Source organism: Sapajus apella, unplaced genomic scaffold, assembly GCF_009761245.1.
Source record: "Sapajus apella isolate SASKATOON/1434 unplaced genomic scaffold, GSC_monkey_1.0 scaffold4, whole genome shotgun sequence".
Classification (NCBI taxonomy): domain Eukaryota; kingdom Metazoa; phylum Chordata; class Mammalia; order Primates; family Cebidae; genus Sapajus; species Sapajus apella.
The window spans coordinates 16296314-16316261 of record NW_022436944.1 but is presented as its reverse complement, the minus strand read 5'-3'; the positions used below and the strand labels follow the sequence as shown (position 1 = coordinate 16316261).

Genomic DNA, 19948 nt, shown 5'->3' with positions numbered 1-19948 from the left:
TGTGGTTAGTTGCTTTGGAAGACTATCTCTCCCTACTATGAGTATTTCATTGAGAACCTGATCCAGTCTATCTCCTTGAATCTTCCTGCTACAAAATTAACTCTCTCTCTCAGTCTCTCTCTCTCTATGTGCAGCGCATATGTGTGTATACATAGTTATATATATGTGTGTGTGTGTATGTGTATATGTATGTATACAACGACCCATCCTGCTCCCATTTCTAACTTTATCTAACACCTTTACATACAAATTGTCTTCATTCTTTTACATATATACGTGTGTGTGTGATTGTGTATAATTGTGCTTAATAATAGAGACATGAAAGAAAAATGAGGGAAGACAATAACAAACAAGCAGCCCAATCAATATTTCATTTAAACCTGTAAATAGATGTGATGTGGTACTGATAAGAGTGTATATTTTGTGTATTTAAAGTGGAGAGTTCTATAAATGTTAATTAAGTTTAGTTGTTCTGGATCTGAGTTCAGATCCTGGATATCGTTGTTAATTTTCTGTCTCATTGATCTGTCCAATATTGATGTCAAAGTCTCCCACTATTATTGTGTGGGAGTCTAAGTCTCTTTATAAGTCTTATATATCTGGGTATTCCTGTATTGGGTGTGTATATATTTAGGATCTTTAGCTCTTCTTGTTGCATTGATCCTCTTATCATTATGTAATGTCCTTCTTTGCTTCTTTTGATCTTTGTTGCTTTAAAGTAACTCCTGCTTTTTATTTATTTATTTATTTTTGCTCTCCATTTGGTTGGTAAATCTTTCTCCATCCCTTTGTTTTGAGTCTTTGTGTATCCTTGCACATGAGATGGGGTTGGATGCAGCATACCGATGGGTTTTGGCCTTTTTTGCCTGTCTGTGTCTTTGGATTGGGGGATTTAGTCAATTTAAATTTAGAATTAATAATAATATATGTGAGTTTAATACTGCCATTTAATGTTAGCTGGCTGTTTTACCTATTAGTTGATATAAATTCTTGATTATGTTGATGCTTTTTACTTCTTGGTATTTTTTAGAAAGGCTGATACTGGTTATTCCTTTCTATGTGTAGTGGTTCTTTCAGAAGCTCTTGTAAAGCAGGCCTGGTGGTGATGAAATCTCCGAGCGCTTGCTTGTTCACAAAAGATTTTATTTTTCCTTCGATTATGAAGCTTAGTTTGGCTGGATGTAAAATTCTGGGTTGAAAGTTCTTTTCTTTAAGGATGTTGAATATTGGCCCCCACTCTCTTCTAGCTTGCAGGGTTTCTGCCGAGAGATCTGCTGTGAGTCTGTTAGGCTTCCCATTATGGGTAACCTGACCTTTCTCTCTGGCTGCCCTCAGTATTTTCTCCTTCATTTCAACCCTGGTGAATCTGGCGATTATGTGCCTTGAGGTTGGTCCTCTTGAGAAACATCTCTGTGGTGTTCTCTGCATTACCTGGAGCTGAACACCGTCCTGCCCCACTAGGTTGGAAAAGCCCTCCCGAACAATATCCTGAAGCACATTTTCCAGCTTGGACTGACCCTCCTCATCACATTCAGGTACACCTGTCAAGCATAGATTAGGTCTTTTCATATAGTCCCATATTTCTTGGAGACTTTTCCCTTTCCTTTTTATCCCTTTTTCTCTAATCTTGTCTTCTCATTTTATTTCATTAAGTTGGTCTTCGACTTCTGATATCTTTTCTTCTGCTTCATCGATTCGGCTGTTAAAACTTGTGCATAGTTCGCGAAGTTCTCGTGTTGTGTTTTTCATCTCCATTAATTCACTTATATTCCTCTCTAAATTGTGTATTCTTGTTAACATTTTGCCAAACCTTTTTTCAAAGTTCTTAGTTTCTTTGCATTGGGTTAGAACAAGTTCCTTTAATTCACAGAAGCTTCTTATCACCCACCTTTTGAAGACTGCTTCTGTTCATGAAACACACTCGTTCTCCATCAGGCCTTGTTCCGTTGCTGATGAGGAACTGTGATCCCCTGTAGAGGGAGAGGCATTCCGATTTTGGGTATTCTCAGCCTTTTTAGGCTGTTTTCTTCCCTATAAATTATAAATTTACCCATCTGTGGTCTTTATAATTACCATCTTCATAATTGGGTTTCTGAGTGGACGTCCAACTTGTTGATTCCCAGCGCTAAAATCTGAGAACCCACCACGCCAGCCAAAACAGCAGCATTATGATTGATGGTGCTTTTCTGACTCTGCACCAAGAACCACCGCACCAAGGCAGCGGCAAAACCGCCTCGCCGGCCACAAGAGTCGCGCTGTGACCTGTGGGGCTCCTCCGCCGGGAATCTCCTCGTGCGTGAGCAACAAAAATTCGTCTGAAAGTGTGGCATCCTCTCATTCTCTGTGCTTTCACTGGGAGCTACAATCCCGAGCTGCTAGTGATCAGCCATCTTGGATCTCTCTCCTAGATCATCAGTCTTATTAGTTTCTTGTGAACTATCCTGGGTATTCTGCATAGAGTAATACTAGTAATAACAAATACAAATAATAGAAAAATGTATTCTTATCCTTCTTCCTTTCTTACATAATAAATACCATCACACATATGCTATTATGTCTTTACATTTTCATTTACTTATACATCCTACAGGTGTTTGCACACCTTTACATACAAATTGTCTTCATTCTTTTACATAGCTGCATAGGACTCAATATCTGTATAAATCATTGTTTATTTAATCAGCTCTATTCAGATGAAACTTTTGTTCTTCCTAAGTTTTGTTATCACAAACAATAAAATGGTATTTGATATGGTTTGGCTGTTCTCCTATCCAAATCTCATTTTGAATTGTAGCTCCCACAATTCCCACATGTTGTGGGAGGAACCCAGTGAGATTTAATTGAATCATGGAGGTCTTTCCTGTGCTGTTCTCATTATAGTGAATAAGTCTCACAGGATCTGATGGTTTTATAAAGGGAGTTCCCCTGCACAAGCTCTGTCTTGCCTGCCGCCATGTAAGACATCCCTTACTCTTGATTGTGAGGCCTCCCCAGCCATATGGAATTATGAGTCAGTTAAAACTTTTTCCTTTATAAATTACCAGGTTTTGGGTATGTCTTTATTAGGAATACAACATAAAGTTACAATTGAAAAAATATGTGTGTATCATTATATATAATACAATGAATGACAAAAGTTTATCAATGTGATATATTAATTGATCATAAAATGTTCTGGCCTCCTTTTTTGTAAATTTATTTAATCATTCAAATTTATATATTTTTTAGCTTCACTTTCAATTGATGTAACTGAAAGTGAAGTCTGTTGGTTTGGCAAATGCAAGATTGTGATTAAATTTTGATAGTTTTTAATTTTGAGAAGGCTCATTTTTCTGATACAACTATTAGTAGAACTGGGAAGAATATTTTATGGACTGTGACAACATTGGAATACATTTAGAATATAAATTTCAGTACATATGGAGTTGATGGTTTCTTTGAAGAAATTCTTTAAAAGGATTTAACTCTTGATATAATGGGATTTATAACAGTTTGAATTAATTTTAAACATACATTCGTACCATGAAATGTTAATGTTTGCTCTGACATTACCTATAACTTGTGGAGGATGTACAAGAGACTGAATTTTCTATATGCCTACTGTTTTTCTGAACGCTTGTTCTAGTCATAAAATAATAATTAAAAGGAGAATATTATTCTAATAATAATCTATTATTAGAACATGTAAGAATGAATGAGATAGGAGTGTCAATTTCCAACTAATAATTTTAAATATTGCTATCTTTTACTTTTTTCAGCTCTTGCTTCTTGAACTGTGAAGCTCTGTTGTCATATGTATACACAGTTAGAATTGTTATGTCATCTTGGAGAACTGACATATTCTATTCCAGTTAATATTCTTTATTTCTAGAAGGCTATATGAATATATTTCTCTTTTTTGACATCATTATATTAAGATTTCTTCTTGACCATTGTTTTAATAATACTTGCAGAATGGAGAGGATGTTAAAACAGTGCTCATTTTACCATCTTGTTTTATAGGCATTTCCTTTTGAAATATGTACTTGAAAAATGAATCTGTTTTTTTCTTGAAATCCCAATAACTAGACCTTCCATGAAAAACCATTGAAGTATGTCATCTTCTTTATTAAGTTGTTGATCTATTCCTTCTTTGCATCAGTTTGTTATACATTCTATATACTAATATTTTCTTATTTATATGTATTACAAATATCATTATCCACACTGTAGCTTGTCTTTTTTTTTTTTTTGGAAATGATGGAGTCTCACTCTGTTGCCCAGGTTGGAGTACAGTGGTGCAATCTCGGCTCACTGAAACCTTCGCCTCCCAGGGTCAAGTGATTCTCCTGCCTTAGCCTCCCAAGCAGCTGGGATTACAGGTGCCTGCCACCACACCCGGCTAATTTTTGTATTTTTAGTAGAGACAAGGTTTCAATATGTGGGCCAAGCTGGTCTCAAACTTCTGACCTTAAGTGATCTGCCTGCCTTGGCCTCCCAAAGTGCTGGGGTTACAGGCGTGAGCCACCACACCTGATCATAGCTTGTCTTTTCAATCACTTTATTGGACAGCTTAACATAAATTCTTAATCTTAACTAAACTCAATTTTTCAACATTGTGAATATTTCTGTCTCTGAAAAGATAACTAATTTTATAAGGGCAAAAATAGTAGCTATTTTGTTTTCTATACTCTCAACACTTTAAGATTATATTTGGCCAGGCACTGTGGTTTACACCTGTAATCCCAATACTTTGGGAGGCCGAGGCAAGCAGATTGCTTGAGGTGAGGAGTTCAAAATCAGCCTGGCTAACGTGGTGAAACCCCGACTCTACCAAAAATACAAAAATTAGCCAGGCATGGTGGTGCAGGCCTGCAATCCCAGCTACTCAGGAGGCTGAGGCAGTAGATTCGCTTGAACCTGGGAGGTGGAGGTTGCAGTGAGCCAAGATTGTGCCACTGCCCTCCAGCCTGGGTGACAGAGACTGTATCAAATATACATATATAATTTGTTTGGTTTTCCACGATAAGCTATTTTAAAACAAAGATTCTGAATTCTGTATGTTTTCTATGGATAGTTTTGTTAGAGTTAAATTTTTTTTTCTAAGTTATTACTCAAGACATGCTTGTCTATTGTGCAAATAACAGTATGATCATTGACAAACTTTGCCCTCATTTCCTATTACTCATTAAACCTTGAAGTTGCACTCAACACAACTGTATCTGAATAACAGATAAAATTTTGACCTTACTATGCCAACCCTAAGTGAGGCATAAGTTACTAAGTGGGCAACTCTATATTCAAAAAAGCAAGATAAATCTTTTGGGTGGGGCTGAAGCACACCACTCATTAATGTAATTTATCCAGGCATATTATGTAAGGTTACTTTCTGTGTTTCTGAAGAAGACCAAGAAGCAGACAGTACACCATGGGAAGAAAATCACTATACCTTCTGATTGTGGGGATCTTCGTAGCATATTATATTTATATGCCTCTCCCAGATAACATTGAGGAGCCGTGGAGAATGATGTGGTTGAACACACAGTTGAAGACTGCAGAAAAATTAGTAAGTTTGGAGTTTTATGAATTTAGCTGTGCATATACCACCACTTGACCTGGAGAAGTAAAGTTTTCAAGATTCTATTCTCTTGATTAATTGACTTATTAATCTTTTAAAATAACTGCTGTGGCCTTTGAGAATGTATTACTTAGAAATGCTATTTGTTTGTTTTCTGTCTTGTATATTGGAATCACGTTTAAAAATATCAAGAACGGCAAGCAGGGAGCCATTTGAGCAGGTTTCACTAAAAATACTTTGTTTAGGTAGCTTGAATGTCGTGATAGTGGCTCTCCTTTGAAATTCTTATCTTAGGTATGGTTTGTTACTTAAATTTTATATTCAAATTAGAGCTTATCTGATTATGTAGCACTGTGTTCATTATAGATTTTTATGCACTCATCTTTGGATTCAGAGTATAGACTAAGGACACGTAAATAAGTTCTCAAGAAAATATTCCATAGGCAGGCTGGTTGGCACATGGCTAGGGTTAACTATGAGAGGCATGATATGCAGAAATGAAAGGGGAAGGGAGACCTCGGTGTCCTGGCAACTGGCTGCTTGCCAGGGCAGCTCAGATGCTGGCATTTAAAAAGGTGTAGCTCTCACTGGATCCTGAAAAATATTTTTCTATTATTTCTTTGGTTATTTTATTATCTTCATTTAAAAAAATCTCTTTTCAGGACATAAACAAGATGGATGTTGTACGTAACTCCTGGACTAATCTTTTATTTGGTATTTATTTAACAATTCAACTCTGTCAAATCCTATTAAACAAACAATCTGTCCCCACACAGTTGACATTCTAGTAGTGGAGAAAAAAATAAATTAGAATCAAATAAGTAAGTGATTTCAGTTCATGATAAGTACATTGAAGGAGGAAAGATGGAAGAAAAGAGAATAATTTGGGCAGAAGGCAAGAGTGGTCTACTGCATGTATGGTGAGAAAAAGCCATACTGAAGAGGAAACATTTACTTAGGGACCAGAAGAATGAAAAGAAACTAATCATTCTGCGTGCTAAAAAACACATTATCCAGCAAAGATAGCAGCAAGTACAAAAATCCCAGCTACAAAATATTGACAAGTCCAAGAAGCCATATGAAACATTTGGGTTTACTGGGGAAATTGTTGCAATTAGTTTGGAGAGGTTAGAAGCCATATCATACAGTGCTTTGTGGACAATGGTAGTGAGTTTTGATTCATTCTGCATGCTATGCAGAGCTATTAAAGAGCTTTAAGGAAGGGACACATTTTTTCCTCATACTTACTGTCTATACCACAATATGTGAGAGGTCTTTGATTTTTTTCTTGGGGTCTTTCTATTACATTTTTATTTATTTAAGCAATCATATATATATATATATATATATATATACACATATATATATACACACATATATATGTATATATATATGTTCTTCTCTGGTAGACTTTTAATTCATTTATTCATTAATTTACTTACATTCTGTCCGCAATTTATGAATGTAACATATTTTCAGAGCTCTCAACAGGTATACCTTTTAAAAGTTGTTTTAATGCCTTTCTCCTTCCTGAATTACCTGCTTCTTTGTTTGTTTGCTTTTTTTGTGGTCAATTATTTGCCCTGTTCATCTGCTTTTTCCTGATTAGCAGACTGGCTTCTCTGAAACCTTTGGCAGTCTCTGAGTGTTCATACCCTTTATTAAAAGATTATGTTATGAACATTACATCAAGAATTAAACTACTGGATTGAGAATCCTTCTAAATATCATTTACTAGCTTTGTAGGCATGCATGACCTATTAACCCTTCCCGGACTCACTTTCCTCATATCTGACATGGATATATAATGCTATCTACAGTCTATGTCAGCAAGTTGTTAATATTACTGAGATGACTACACATAGAGTGCTCTGAACGCTGACTCATTCCACAGTGAAAGGACGGACTGCAGGAAGGCAAGCTACCTCTTTTTTCCTCCCACTCATTCCTGCCTCCCACATATGCCTCCCAGCTCCCACGTGCAACCAGCTCTATAGCCACACCTCACTGCACCAGTAAGAGCCTCCCTCTCTAAACAAGTTCCTCCACCTGGGAGGGTTTTTCCTTTCCTTACTTGGTCAGCAAAATACTTAGGAAAAGGTATTTCTTTCAAGCCTCAGATAAAGTTGCTTTTTCTGTTTGAAAACAACCTTCCAGTTGCTGCTCCCAGGTAGCTTCTGTAAACACCTGCTGTTTACTCCCAAAGTACCTTGTACAGAGCTCTGTAATCGTATTTACATTGTTTTTTGTTTGTTTGTTTGTTTTTTAACAGTTCACTCATCTGTCTTTCACACTTAACTGAGATTCTTGAGAGGAGCATTTGTTTGGTTCATCTCTGAAACCCTAAAGCTTGGTAGAAAACCTGACACATTTTAGTGAAATAAGAACTAAATTAGTCGCAGGAGTCAAGATAAAACTGCCTCTTTGCCCTCTGAAGATTGCTGAAAGTCAACTGACAGGTCTGGTTAATAGGAGAAAAGGCAGGTACATTTTTTAGCATGCATAATAGATTTACAAAATATAAAATCTCAAAGAAATGGCCAGATGGTTGACGCTTTTTTTGACTATCTTGAGGTTGCAGAAAGAATGGTGGCTTGGCCAGAAAACATTATGTGGCAAGACAGGTTATGGGACGAAGAGAAGTGGAGACATGGCTAGCAAAAGTGGTCTTGCTATATAGATGGAACCTCATAGATAGCAGCCCTCAGAGAGAATAGATGGTAAACATTTCTTTCAGACATTTAAAGGTGTCAGCTTCTCAGTTGATTTTTCCTTAATCTGGACAAATGAAAGCTCTCAGAGAAAGCCTGCATCGATGCAGATTTTCTCTACAGATGCAAATCACCTCCAAAAAAAAAAAGCTTTTCAGCTATTCTTATATTTCTAGCCCTTCTGAAAAGCTGTCTTGCAACATGTCAAGGAGATACATTTTGTGATGAAATACTTTTATTTCCTTCAGAGTATACTCCTCTCTTTAAAGAACCACTTTAGGTACAACCTTTGCACTTCTGGTTTCTTTTAAAGGGACCAAGCAGGATCCATGCATGAAAATTTATTTCATTCCATTTGAGTTTATTAAGGGTTAAAGTTTACCTATAAGTCCATAGATCTCTTTGACATGTGATACTTGAATTTTAAAATGTGTGTGAATTTCACTTTTAGGCAGCATTTGTGGAGCTGCTGGGACTTCACCATATTATGGACTCCTTGGGGTTTGCCTGGGGCTTTTATGAAGTCCCACCAACCTCAGATGAAAATGTCACTGTGACTGAGACAAAATTCAACAACGTTCTTGTTCGGGTATATGTGCCAAAGAGGAAGTCTGAAGCACTAAGAAGGGCGTTGTTTTACATCCACGGTGGTGGTTGGTGTTTGGGAAGTGCTGGTAAGTGAGTGTTTTGAGAAATCTCTGTCACTGAGGCAGTTTGCAAACGTTTTACTAAGTCTTCAGTAGGTATATATGCCCTTTGGCATGGACATTACCATCTCTTTTATCTTCTCATGCTTTGTTCTTCTGGCAAAGTTTTACTTTTCCTTGAAGCTTTATATCACTCTTTTCTACGTATGCATTTCCTCATCAATTCAGGTAAATGTGAGAAGACACTTTTTTTTTCTATTTATCGCAATTACTCTAAGAAAGCCTTGTTACTTCTGTCATTCTCCACTTGATATTACAGAACCATTTAATGTTTTATCCATTTATTCACATATTTACTACATGCCTGGTAATATTTTAAGATCTTTGGATATATTTTTGAACAGACAAAATTTCCTCATGCCTGTAATCCCAGCACTTTGGGAGGCCAAGTGCTTTGGTGGATCACTTGAGGTCAGGAGTTCGGGACCAGCCTGGCCAACACGGTGAGACCACGTCTGTACTAGAAAAATATAAAAATTTAGCTGAGCGTGGTTGAGGGTTGCCTGTAATCCCAGCTAATGGGTAGGCTGAGGCAGGAGAATCGCTTGAATCCAGGAGGTAGAGGTTGCAGTGAGCTAAGATTATGCTGTTGCGCTTCAGCCTGGGCAACAGAGCAAAACTCTGTCTCAAAAAAAAAAACTTATTGTCTTCTTGGAGCTTACATTCTAATGGAGACAATCTTTAATCTATTGATAAGTAAGTAAATAATACAGTGTGTTTTAAAGTGATAAATGTAGGAAATAATTGGCCAGAATGTTAGAAGAAAAACCTTAGACAAATTAAATTTAACAGAGTTTAATTGGGCAAAGAACTACTTGTGGATCAGGTACCCTCCCTAACCAGAATAGATTCAGAAAGTCTCCAGCACGGCCTCATGGTCGAGGAGAGTTATGGATGTAAAATGGAAAGTGACATTCAGAAAACAGAAGTGAGGCACAGAAATAGCCAGATTGGTAACAGCTCAGCATTTGCCTTATTTGAACCTGGTTCAACAAGTTGGTTACCTTTGGCTGAAACTCAGTAACTGGGAGAAGAGTAGGTTACACATCCAATTGAGTTACAACTCACTATGTATCGAGAAAGCTTTAAAATATGGAAAAAGGCAGCTTTAGACTAAACTTAATTTAGCAAAAATAATGAAGGTTGCATATTTCTTGATGTATAGAATTACAGCAGAAAGAGAAATATATTTAGAAGTGGAAGCACTGGAATAAAAGTCCTGATTGTGTTAGAAAATCACTTCACCCAGCTGAGTCCTAGGGCTCTTAATATTCATTTGTTTACCTCCAATGAATACAGTATAGATTAGCAGCAGGAATGAAGATAGGGCTGGGTCTTTTAAGTTAAGAGCTCTGAACTCGAGAGAGGAAGCATAAATTAATCCTGAAAAGAAAATGTTACAGGCTCAAAACCAAGCAAATTTGTCCATTGATGTGGGAAGTTAAAAGAGAAAAAGACAGAAAGAAAAAAGAGAGAGAGAGATCTGAGTGAGTGTCTTGTTTCTGACAGGATGACTGGGAGGGTGAGGACAGACCTCTGGGGAATGCAGACAAAATTGTTGGGTGAAGGAATAAGCAGGCAGCAAAGCACTGAAGTGGTTAAAAAGTCAGAAAATGAAAAGAAAGCCAAAGAAGGTGAGAACCTCAAGAAAGAGGAAATTATGAAAGTACTGGATGATGTAGAGATGCCCAGTAAGTAGGATGGAATTATGTCTCTTGGATGTTGAACTTTTTTTGTTGTTTTTGAGACAGATTATTGCTTTGTAACCAGGCTGGAGTGCAGCGGCTCAGTCTCGGCTCACTGCAACTTCTGCCTCCTGGATTCAAGTGATTCTCCTGCCTCAGCCTCCTGAGTAGTTGGGACTATAGGTGTGTCATACCCAGCTAATTTTTATATTTTTAGTAGATATGAGGTTTCACCATGTTGGCCAGGATGGCCTCAATCTCTTGACCCTGTGATCCACCCGCTTCAGCTTCCCAAAGTGCTGGGATTACAGGTGTGAGTCACTGCGCTCAGCCGAATGTTGAACTTTTTTGTTAATGTTGAGGAGACACTTGCTGACATGATGTGATATACACAGAGAAACAAATTACAGCAAGCAAAAGTGAGAGGCAAGAAAATAAAATGGTGAGAATAATTGCTGGCCTTAAAGGGACTTAGTTGTGAAATAAATAAGATAATAATAGATTGAGAGTTGAGTAAGAGCATTTTCTTTTATTGTTGTGTGAGAGAAATATAAACAAGTTGGTAGACTGAAATAAAGGAAGGCAATAAATAGAAATATGTTAGCAAAGAAATGGGCTGGGAGTGTTGACTGGTAGCTACACATCCCAGAGGAAATAAAAGGGAAGAAGATTTAGAGCACTGGTAAAATAATTGGATAAAAATTAAAAGGTTGGAAATGGATAAAAGGAGCATTAAGTCTTCCTCCTAGATGAGAGAAGAAGAGGCAAAGACACGCCTCAGCTAGGTACATTCTTAAAATAGTAGTACAGGTGTGAGCAGTAAATTCCAATGTTTGTTTAAGGAACCTAGTTCTATTCCAGTTATATTCAGGTGTTTTCTCTATCGTCCCATGCTGAGGTGATCCTTCCACGTTGCTGCATTTCTGTCTCTATCTCCTTGGCTCACATATCTGACAACATACTGGTCAAGTTAGTGACTTGTCTTTTATCTTTGTATACCCATCATCTAAAACAGAGCCAAATCAATACCTCCTTCCAGTAAGAGAGTCGGGTTAATCTAGAGAATAAGGCTGACATAGAAGGACCAATGGCAAAATGTGCAGGAAAAAAAAAAAAAAAAAAAAAAAAAGGAAGGAAGAGCATTAGGAGTTTCACTGGGAAACTTGAATTCCACTGAATTGTGGATGGATGACATCTTATAGATAAATACAGTGTTAAATTTGTCTCTTGTGTTTTAAGGTAAAATAGAACTGCCAGAATGTGAAAGAAGTGCAGCAGGATTTTGTGAAGGAAACAGCCTTCTCTTCATTTATCTATTTTACTAATATCTTACTTTTTTCCTTTTATTTCAGCTTCACATAGTTATGACTTGCTGTCAAGATGGACGGCAGACAGACTTGATGCTGTTGTCATATCAACCAAGTAAGATCTGTGCTGTTTTATTTTCCGGCCAGATGCCTAACATGCCAGGATTCTGTCAGACTCCATTTTTTTTTTTTTTTTTTTTTTTTTTTTTGAGATGTAGTCTGTCACCCAGGCTGGAGTGCAGTGGCAGGATCTTGGCTCACTGCACCCTCCGCCTCCTGGGTTCAAGCGATTCTCATGCCTCAGTCTCCCGAGTAGCTGGGATTACGGGCACAAACCACCGCTTCTGGCTAATTTTTGTGTTTTTAGTAGAGACGGAGTTTCACCATGTTGGCCAGGCTGGTCTCGAATTCCTGACCTCAAGTGATCCGCCTGCCTCAGCCTCCCAAAGTGTTGAGATTACAGGCTTGAGCCACATGCCCAGCCGATTCTCTCAGCTTTCTTGGCCCATGCATGATTATGCCAAAAGTAAATGTTTCTCAGATGACAGTAGTAGGCAATTGCAAGTGAGTTCTCGGTCTAACCTGATTAGAGTTGAGAAAAAAAAAATCTGTGTATGTGTGTACAAGTGTTATTTAGGCAAAAAGAAACAGCATAAAGATTTTTTTTCACATCAGTTTAAACTGTATCATTTATGGACATAATTACCTGGATGGTAATTCCTTTCAACCCTTAATTTACAGTCTTTAGAAATGAGTCAGAGGATCATCTATAAAAGTGCATCATAAATAATTTCCATCTCAGATGGTCATTGTGAGGAGGAAGTGATAACATCCTTGAAACAGACTTAGTCCAGTGTATAGCACTTGGTGAGCCTAAAATATAGGCTGCATAATTCTAAATATTTAAAATATAGCCTATATTTTAAATACAGGCTATACTGGGCTAAGTGTATGAAAATTTTATCAAATTAAACAAAACAGAGGAGTTCATATAAAATTGTGTTAGATGAATAATCCATGTATGGAAACAACACTTAGGGACAGTAAAATTAGGGGTGAACTGCTGGGTAGACCCATGCCAGAGCAGTATATATTTAAATTTAAACTTCAGAAAGTAAATGAAAAGTGAAAAAATAACATGCTCATCACCATTTGTCAAGTTATATCATTATTACAAAATTGGGACATAATCATGCTCAATATTTGGTTTTATGTGATCACTCGTAAATGTAGTGGCTAGAATAATATTTTGTAAAATGCAATTAGAAAATTCAGGCTAAAGCTGTTTTGCATTTCAACTTTATTCTTAAAGAGAATTTTCTTAAACATGGCAAGTCAAATTACAGTGTAAAACCTACACCTGTTATTAGATTCATTGACATGACTAATAAATCACATATACTTGAAAGATAAAATACACTTTTAAATATTTATGCAAATATATGCCTTGCCTTCAAATAGTCTTATTTTATTTATATTAAAGATGAAGAACTCCAATATTAAAAGAGATAATTTTGGTGATATTTAAATTTAAATGGCCAATAAGCATATGAAAAGTTGCTGAATATCATTAGTCATTAGAGAAATGCAAATCAAAACTACAATGAAATACCACTCCACAGTCACTAGGATGGGTATCATATATGGATTTAAAAAGATAATAACAAGTGTTAGTAAGGACATGGAAAAAAGGGAATCTTCTATACTGCTGGTAGAAATAAACACTTTGGCAGCTCCTTGAAAGGTCAAACAGAGTTACCTTATTGACCCAGTATTTCCATTTCTAGGTGTACACACAAGAGAAATGAAAACATTCCCATATAAAAATTTGTATGTTCATACAATTATTATTCATGAACAAAGTGGAAACAACTCAATGTTCATCAACTGATAAGTGGATGAATAAAATGTGGTATATCTATACAATTGAATAGTTAAAATTCAATTGAATATTTAAATAAAATGTGGCATACTATACAAATATTCAATCGTATAAATATACCACATTTTATCCATTTATCAGTTAATTATTTGTTTGTTAATAGGACTGCTACAGCATGGACAAATCTTGAAAATATTATGCTAGATGAAACAAGCCAGTCATAAATGGCAAGTTTTGTAATTCCATTTATATAAAATGTCTAAAACAGGGCAAATGTATAGAGATGGAATGGAGATTAATGGTTGCCTGTGGTTGGGTTTGGAGGATTGAGGGAAATGAGAAGTCACTACTAATGGGTATAGGATTTCTTTTTGGCATGATGAAAATGTTCTAAAATTGGTTGTGGCAATGGTTGCACAACTCTGAATATATTGAAAACCACTGAATTGCATACTTTTAATGGGTTAATTTTATGGGCTATAAATATCTCAATAAAATGATAATATTAAAAATTAAGAACTTAGCTTCATCAAAAGACATTGATAGAAGTCTTAAAGTTGGTGTGTGTGTATACCTGTACGTATACAAATATGTATACTATAAAAAATTTTGAATACATATATATTTTTTCAAATCCAAAATATACAAACACCTACCAATTAATAGACGTATAGGGGAAAGATTCAGAAAGACAATTTACTGAAAAGGATATCCAAATATCAATAAATATATGAAAATGTACTATATACATCAGGAAAATACAAATTAAGACTGTTACAAGATACCTTTATATACTTGATATTATAGATAAAATGCGAAAGACATAAAACACCAACCGTTGATAAGGTTTTGAATCAATAGCACTTTCATAAGCTCTGGTTTGAAAATAACTTGGTAAACTACTTAACGAAACTCTTGAACATTATTAAGCAAAGCTAAGCGTTTATGCATAGCTCTGGTACTGTCAATATCAGCGCAATACACACATATGGTCACCAAAATCATGTTCCAGAATATTCATAGCAACACTGTTTGTGCCTGAGACTGCAAGCAGCCTAAATCCCCATAACATTTTTTAAGTTGGAAAAGTATTTATTTAGTATTTATTTGTTTAATTATTTATAAGAACATTTAATATGTAATCTACCCTCTTAATGAATTTTAAAATTTGCATTATTTTTTACTATAGGTACAACGTTATACAGCAGATCTGTAGAGTTTATTCAACTTGTTTGACTGAAACTTTATGCCAGCTCATCAGTAACTCCCCAATTCCTCCCCCCGTAGCCCTTGCAACCATCTTTTTACTCTGATTCTATCAATTTGGCTGTTTTAGACACCTTATGTAAGTGGAAACATACAGTATTTATCCTTCTTATTTCACTTAGCCCATCAGCATGTTAATGGGTAAATGATTTGTGATATGTTCAAACAATAGAGTGCTGTACAGGAAGATAGAAGCAATGTGAATGAGGCTCAGAAACATAGTGTTGAGCAATTGAAACCAGATACATAGGAGTATATGCTATATGATTTCATTTCTTTAAAGGCCAAAATGAGGGAAAAATAATTTATGCTGTTATGTCAAATTAGTGGATACTTCAGGAATTAAAGGGAGTAAACAAAAGATTTCTGGGGTGCTGGCAATGTTATATTTCATGATCTGGGTGCTGGTTATATGGCTATGTTCAGTTTGAAAATTAAATAAATTATATACGTGTGTGCACTTCCAGCATGTATTAAGTTGGTGCAAAAGTTATTGTGGTTTTTGCCATCACTTTCACACCACCCTAATGTATTATGCTTTAATAAAAACAAACAACAAAAGATGTGTAAACTGTTTTCTCTCTACAGCTACAGGTTAGCACCTAAGCATCATTTCCCAATTCAATTTGAAGATGTATATAATTCCTTAAGGTGGTTCTTACGTAAAAACGTTCTTGCAAAATATGGTGTGAACCCTGAGAGAATCGGTATTTCTGGAGATAGTGCAGGAGGGAATTTAGCTGCAGCAGTGACTCAACAGGTATGATGTGCATAATTTCTATGCTTTTAAAAAATAGTCTACTTATAAACATATTTAATGCATGTATTAAAATATAAATGCAAATAGGAGATGTTAATTTTTTTGAAACTATTAAAGAGAATATTGAGAAGAAATGACTAAAACATTATAATGTCAATCCCTGCTTCTATCATAGATTTTTTTCTTTCTCAAGGGAACTCTTTGGATAAATCACTCATTTAAAATTATAGGCTGCATGTGGTAGTTCACAACTGTAATTCCAGTGCTCTGGGAGGCCAAGACAGAAGAATCACTGGAAACCAGGAGTTTGAGAGCAGACTGGGAAACATAGTGAGACCTTGTCTCTACAAAAATAAAAAAAGAAAAAGAAAAATTAACCTGGCATAGTAGTGTGAGCTTGTAGTCCTAGCTACTTAGGAGGCTGAGGTAGAAGGATCTCTTAAGCCCAGGAGTTCAAGGTTACAGTAAGCTGTAATCACACCACTATATTCCAGGCTGGGTGACAGAGTAAGGCCATGTCTCTAAAAAGCATAAAAAATAAAATAACGTGTCAGTAAAATATTATACTAAGTGATGAATGAGATCATATAATTGTGAGACTAATGACCCTATTACCTTATTAGAGGTTCAGATGAATTTATATAATCTTTGATGATATATTCCTCTATTACCAAAATAATCATCCTATTTTTAGAAAATTGTCAACACATTCAAAGATTCCCATGGTACTTGCAAAGAAGAAATATGAAGAATTCAAATGATTTTTTGTATGTATATGTAAAATCAGATCTCTTTATCTGTAATAATGGTAATATAATAATAACTGGCATTTTTACCCCAGATTATATGTAGAATTAGTTTCGATTTTATGATGAAGAAGAAACACTGCTACTGGTTTAAACATCTAAACTATTTTCCCATGTAGTAGTGGGAAATAGCTAAACTATTTTCCCAAGGATGGAGTGCTAGTCAGGAGAAGAAGCTACCTAAGATCTTCTAAGATCAGAAGTAGAAGGTTAGATTTTATTAGTTAACTTCAGTTACAAATGAGGGTTCTAAAGCAATTTTAAAACATTGTTGTTATTTGTTTTGTTAATTATATTTATTTATATATTTTTTACACCAAAAGTGTTTTGACTGCTAGAGTGTTGGCCAATATTTTCAAAAGTAAAGAATTACAGTTGCACTTTGTTTCAACCATAATATAGAACAAGTATTTGAAACTTCACAGGTAGATTACTAATCATTACTATGGATTTCATAATGAAACAGCAAAAGCATTAGACTGGACGTCAGGAAATTTGGAGATGCAATAATCCCTAGATTTGATATTGGCTTAATCTCTCTAAACATTCATTTTTCTCACCTGTAAGAAAAATGAACTCTTTCAACTTTAAGGAGTTCTTTGAGGGTCATACGAGTAAATTTATATAAAAATACCTGGCAACTTGTAACAATCTTTATAAATAGTCTCCAAAATGGTCTGTTTTGATAATTGTAGTTAAAAATGTAGGTAAATACCACAATTTGCAAAATATTTGGGGTTACATCTAATAATATGTGTATTTTTTTTTCCCATTTATTTATTTTATTGCATTTTAGGTTTTGGGGTGTGTATTTTTATGTAGAAGTTCTATACATCTTTTATAATATATTATGCACTTTGAAAACATGTAAAATTAATTTTAACCTATATGTTCTCACAATTTAAAACACATTTTGTAATATTTCATTTCTATAAATCCCCTTTTTTCCTACCTGGTATTTGTATATCCCTCTTTACAGACCACTGATTATCACAAATATTAGCACAACAGGCTTGAGGTGAAAGAGTGATGCTGATAGACCATTTCACACAAAAGGCTTGCGCATATTTCCTAAAGTGTCATGTCACTTTAGCATCAAAGCCATCTCAGAAACCTCTATTAAGTGACCCTTCTTCTTCATGACAAAGCTTATTGGTATACTGGTATATATTAATAAACTTTTTTTTTTTTTTGAGACAGTATCTCACTATGTCTCCCCGGCTGGAGTGCAGTGGTGTTTTCTCAGCTCTCTGTAACCTTCGCCTCACAGGTTTAAGCAATTCTCGTATCTCAGCCTCCTGAGTAGCTGGAATTACAGTTGTGTGCCACCACGCCTGGCTAATTTTTGTATTTTTAGTTGAGACTGGGTTTTGCCATGTTGGCCAGCTAGTCTCGAACTCTTGACCTCAAGCAATCCACCCACTTCAGCCTTCCAAAGTGCTGGGATTACAGGAATGAGCCACTACATGAGGACTATTTTGATAAACTCTTACCTTAGTGGATGAGAATATTTATGCAGTTCTTCTGGTTATCATTCCTAGTAGAAAGATTAGGACATTAACTTTCTAATGATCATTTAGATCTTTTTGTATTATCCATAAAACATATATGACAGAAGATTTTCCTTAAGTTGAAAATATCCTTTAATTGATGAACATCTAGTTCTAGAAACACATTTTGAATGTTAGAAAGTTTGTTGTGATAGTATGTTTCATTTATTACTTAAGTCTTTATGGGATTATGAGGAGTTAGATAGGTAAAGAGAAGAGAGATAGTAGATCGACAGATAGATAATCTTATTAGGGTTATTTCATTGTTTTAAATGAAAATAATTTGTGCAAATCATCTTGTTTCTCAGCTCCTTGATGACCCTGATGTCAAGATCAAACTCAAGATCCAGGCTTTAATTTATCCTGCCCTTCAGCCTCTTGATGTTGATTCACCATCATATCAAGAAAATGCACATTTTCCATTTCTGCACAAGTCACTCATGGTCAGATTCTGGAGTGAATATTTTACTACTGATAGATCACTTGAAAAAGCCATGCTGTCTAGACAACATGTACCTGTGGAATCAAGTCACCTCTTCAAATTTGTTAATTGGAGTTCCTTGCTCCCTGAGAGGTTTATAAAAGGATATGTTTATAGCAATCCAAATTATGGTAGTTCTGAGCTGGCTAAAAAATATCCAGGGTTCCTAGATGTGCGGGCAGCCCCTTTATTGGCTGATGACAACAAGTTACATGGTTTACCCCTGACCTATGTTGTCACCTGTCAATATGATGTCTTAAGAGATGATGGACTCATGTATGTCACACGACTTCGGAACGCTGGAGTTCAGGTGACTCACAACCATGTTGAGGATGGATTCCATGGAGCATTTTCATTTCTAGAACTAAAAATTAGTCACAGGCTGATAAAACAGTATATTGAGTGGCTAAAGGAAAATCTTTAGTAAAACATGTATCTATAATATATATTTTATATTAAGTAAATCTCAAAACCTCAGAAACTTTGCATTAGAAATTGGTCTTGTTTTGAATGGTCTAGTTAAGTTCCACATGTAGCATGATAATTGTTAAGTAGTCACTTTTCTGGTTTTCTTTTTCTTACTCTGGGATTTCATTTCAATTTTCTACATTAACTATCTGCTATGCCTGAGATTTTCCTTCTTACACTGTTAATCTTCCTTTTAAAAATATTGTGTTCTTGTATGCTTTATTTTTGTGTATTGGCTGCTATTTACAATTACAGGAGAATAAATGTGAGCAAATATAGCCTGTCTGAGTAATGTCAAGATTTTAATCAATGTTCATTTACAACCTAAAACATTCCTCATCACAGGTATGAATTCAATGCCAATTCTTTTCAAAAGCAGTTGCCCCAGTGAAATGTCAATTTATTACCACTGTAAATTTCTCTATGAAACACTTTTATAATTTAGGTACCAAGTGTTACACTAATCAATGCTAAAAAAAAAAAAATCACTGTGGTACTTTGGGGAAATAGCTGCTTTTTATTTGAGGAAAGGTAGAGAAACTGAAGTTTAGTAAAGGCAGAAAAAATATTTGGGATGAACATAGACCTAACAGCCAAAGACTACAGATGTGGAAGTCACTGACCAGTGATAGAAAAATCAGAGAATATTTTAATCTGTGAAAAGCCCATCCTGATACTGCAGGAAGATAAACAAATAAAATGGAATAATTTTAAGGCTGGGCGGAATTACTTGTATTGACTGTGAAATATGTAGTGTACTCTTATAAA

At 35.5% G+C, this 19948-nt stretch overlaps 1 protein-coding gene across 1 annotated transcript; it reads left to right on the top strand.

Annotated features, from left to right (window-relative positions):
• Positions 1-5174: 5174 nt before the first annotated feature.
• On the top strand, positions 5175-19665 carry AADAC (arylacetamide deacetylase). Its single transcript, XM_032263001.1, has 5 exons — positions 5175-5545; positions 8720-8942; positions 12013-12082; positions 15704-15875; positions 18540-19665. Exons 1-5 carry the CDS (start codon positions 5408-5410, stop codon positions 19134-19136), a joined length of 1200 nt encoding a protein of 399 aa, XP_032118892.1. The 5' UTR covers positions 5175-5407; the 3' UTR covers positions 19137-19665.
• The last annotated feature ends 283 nt before the right edge of the window (positions 19666-19948 follow it).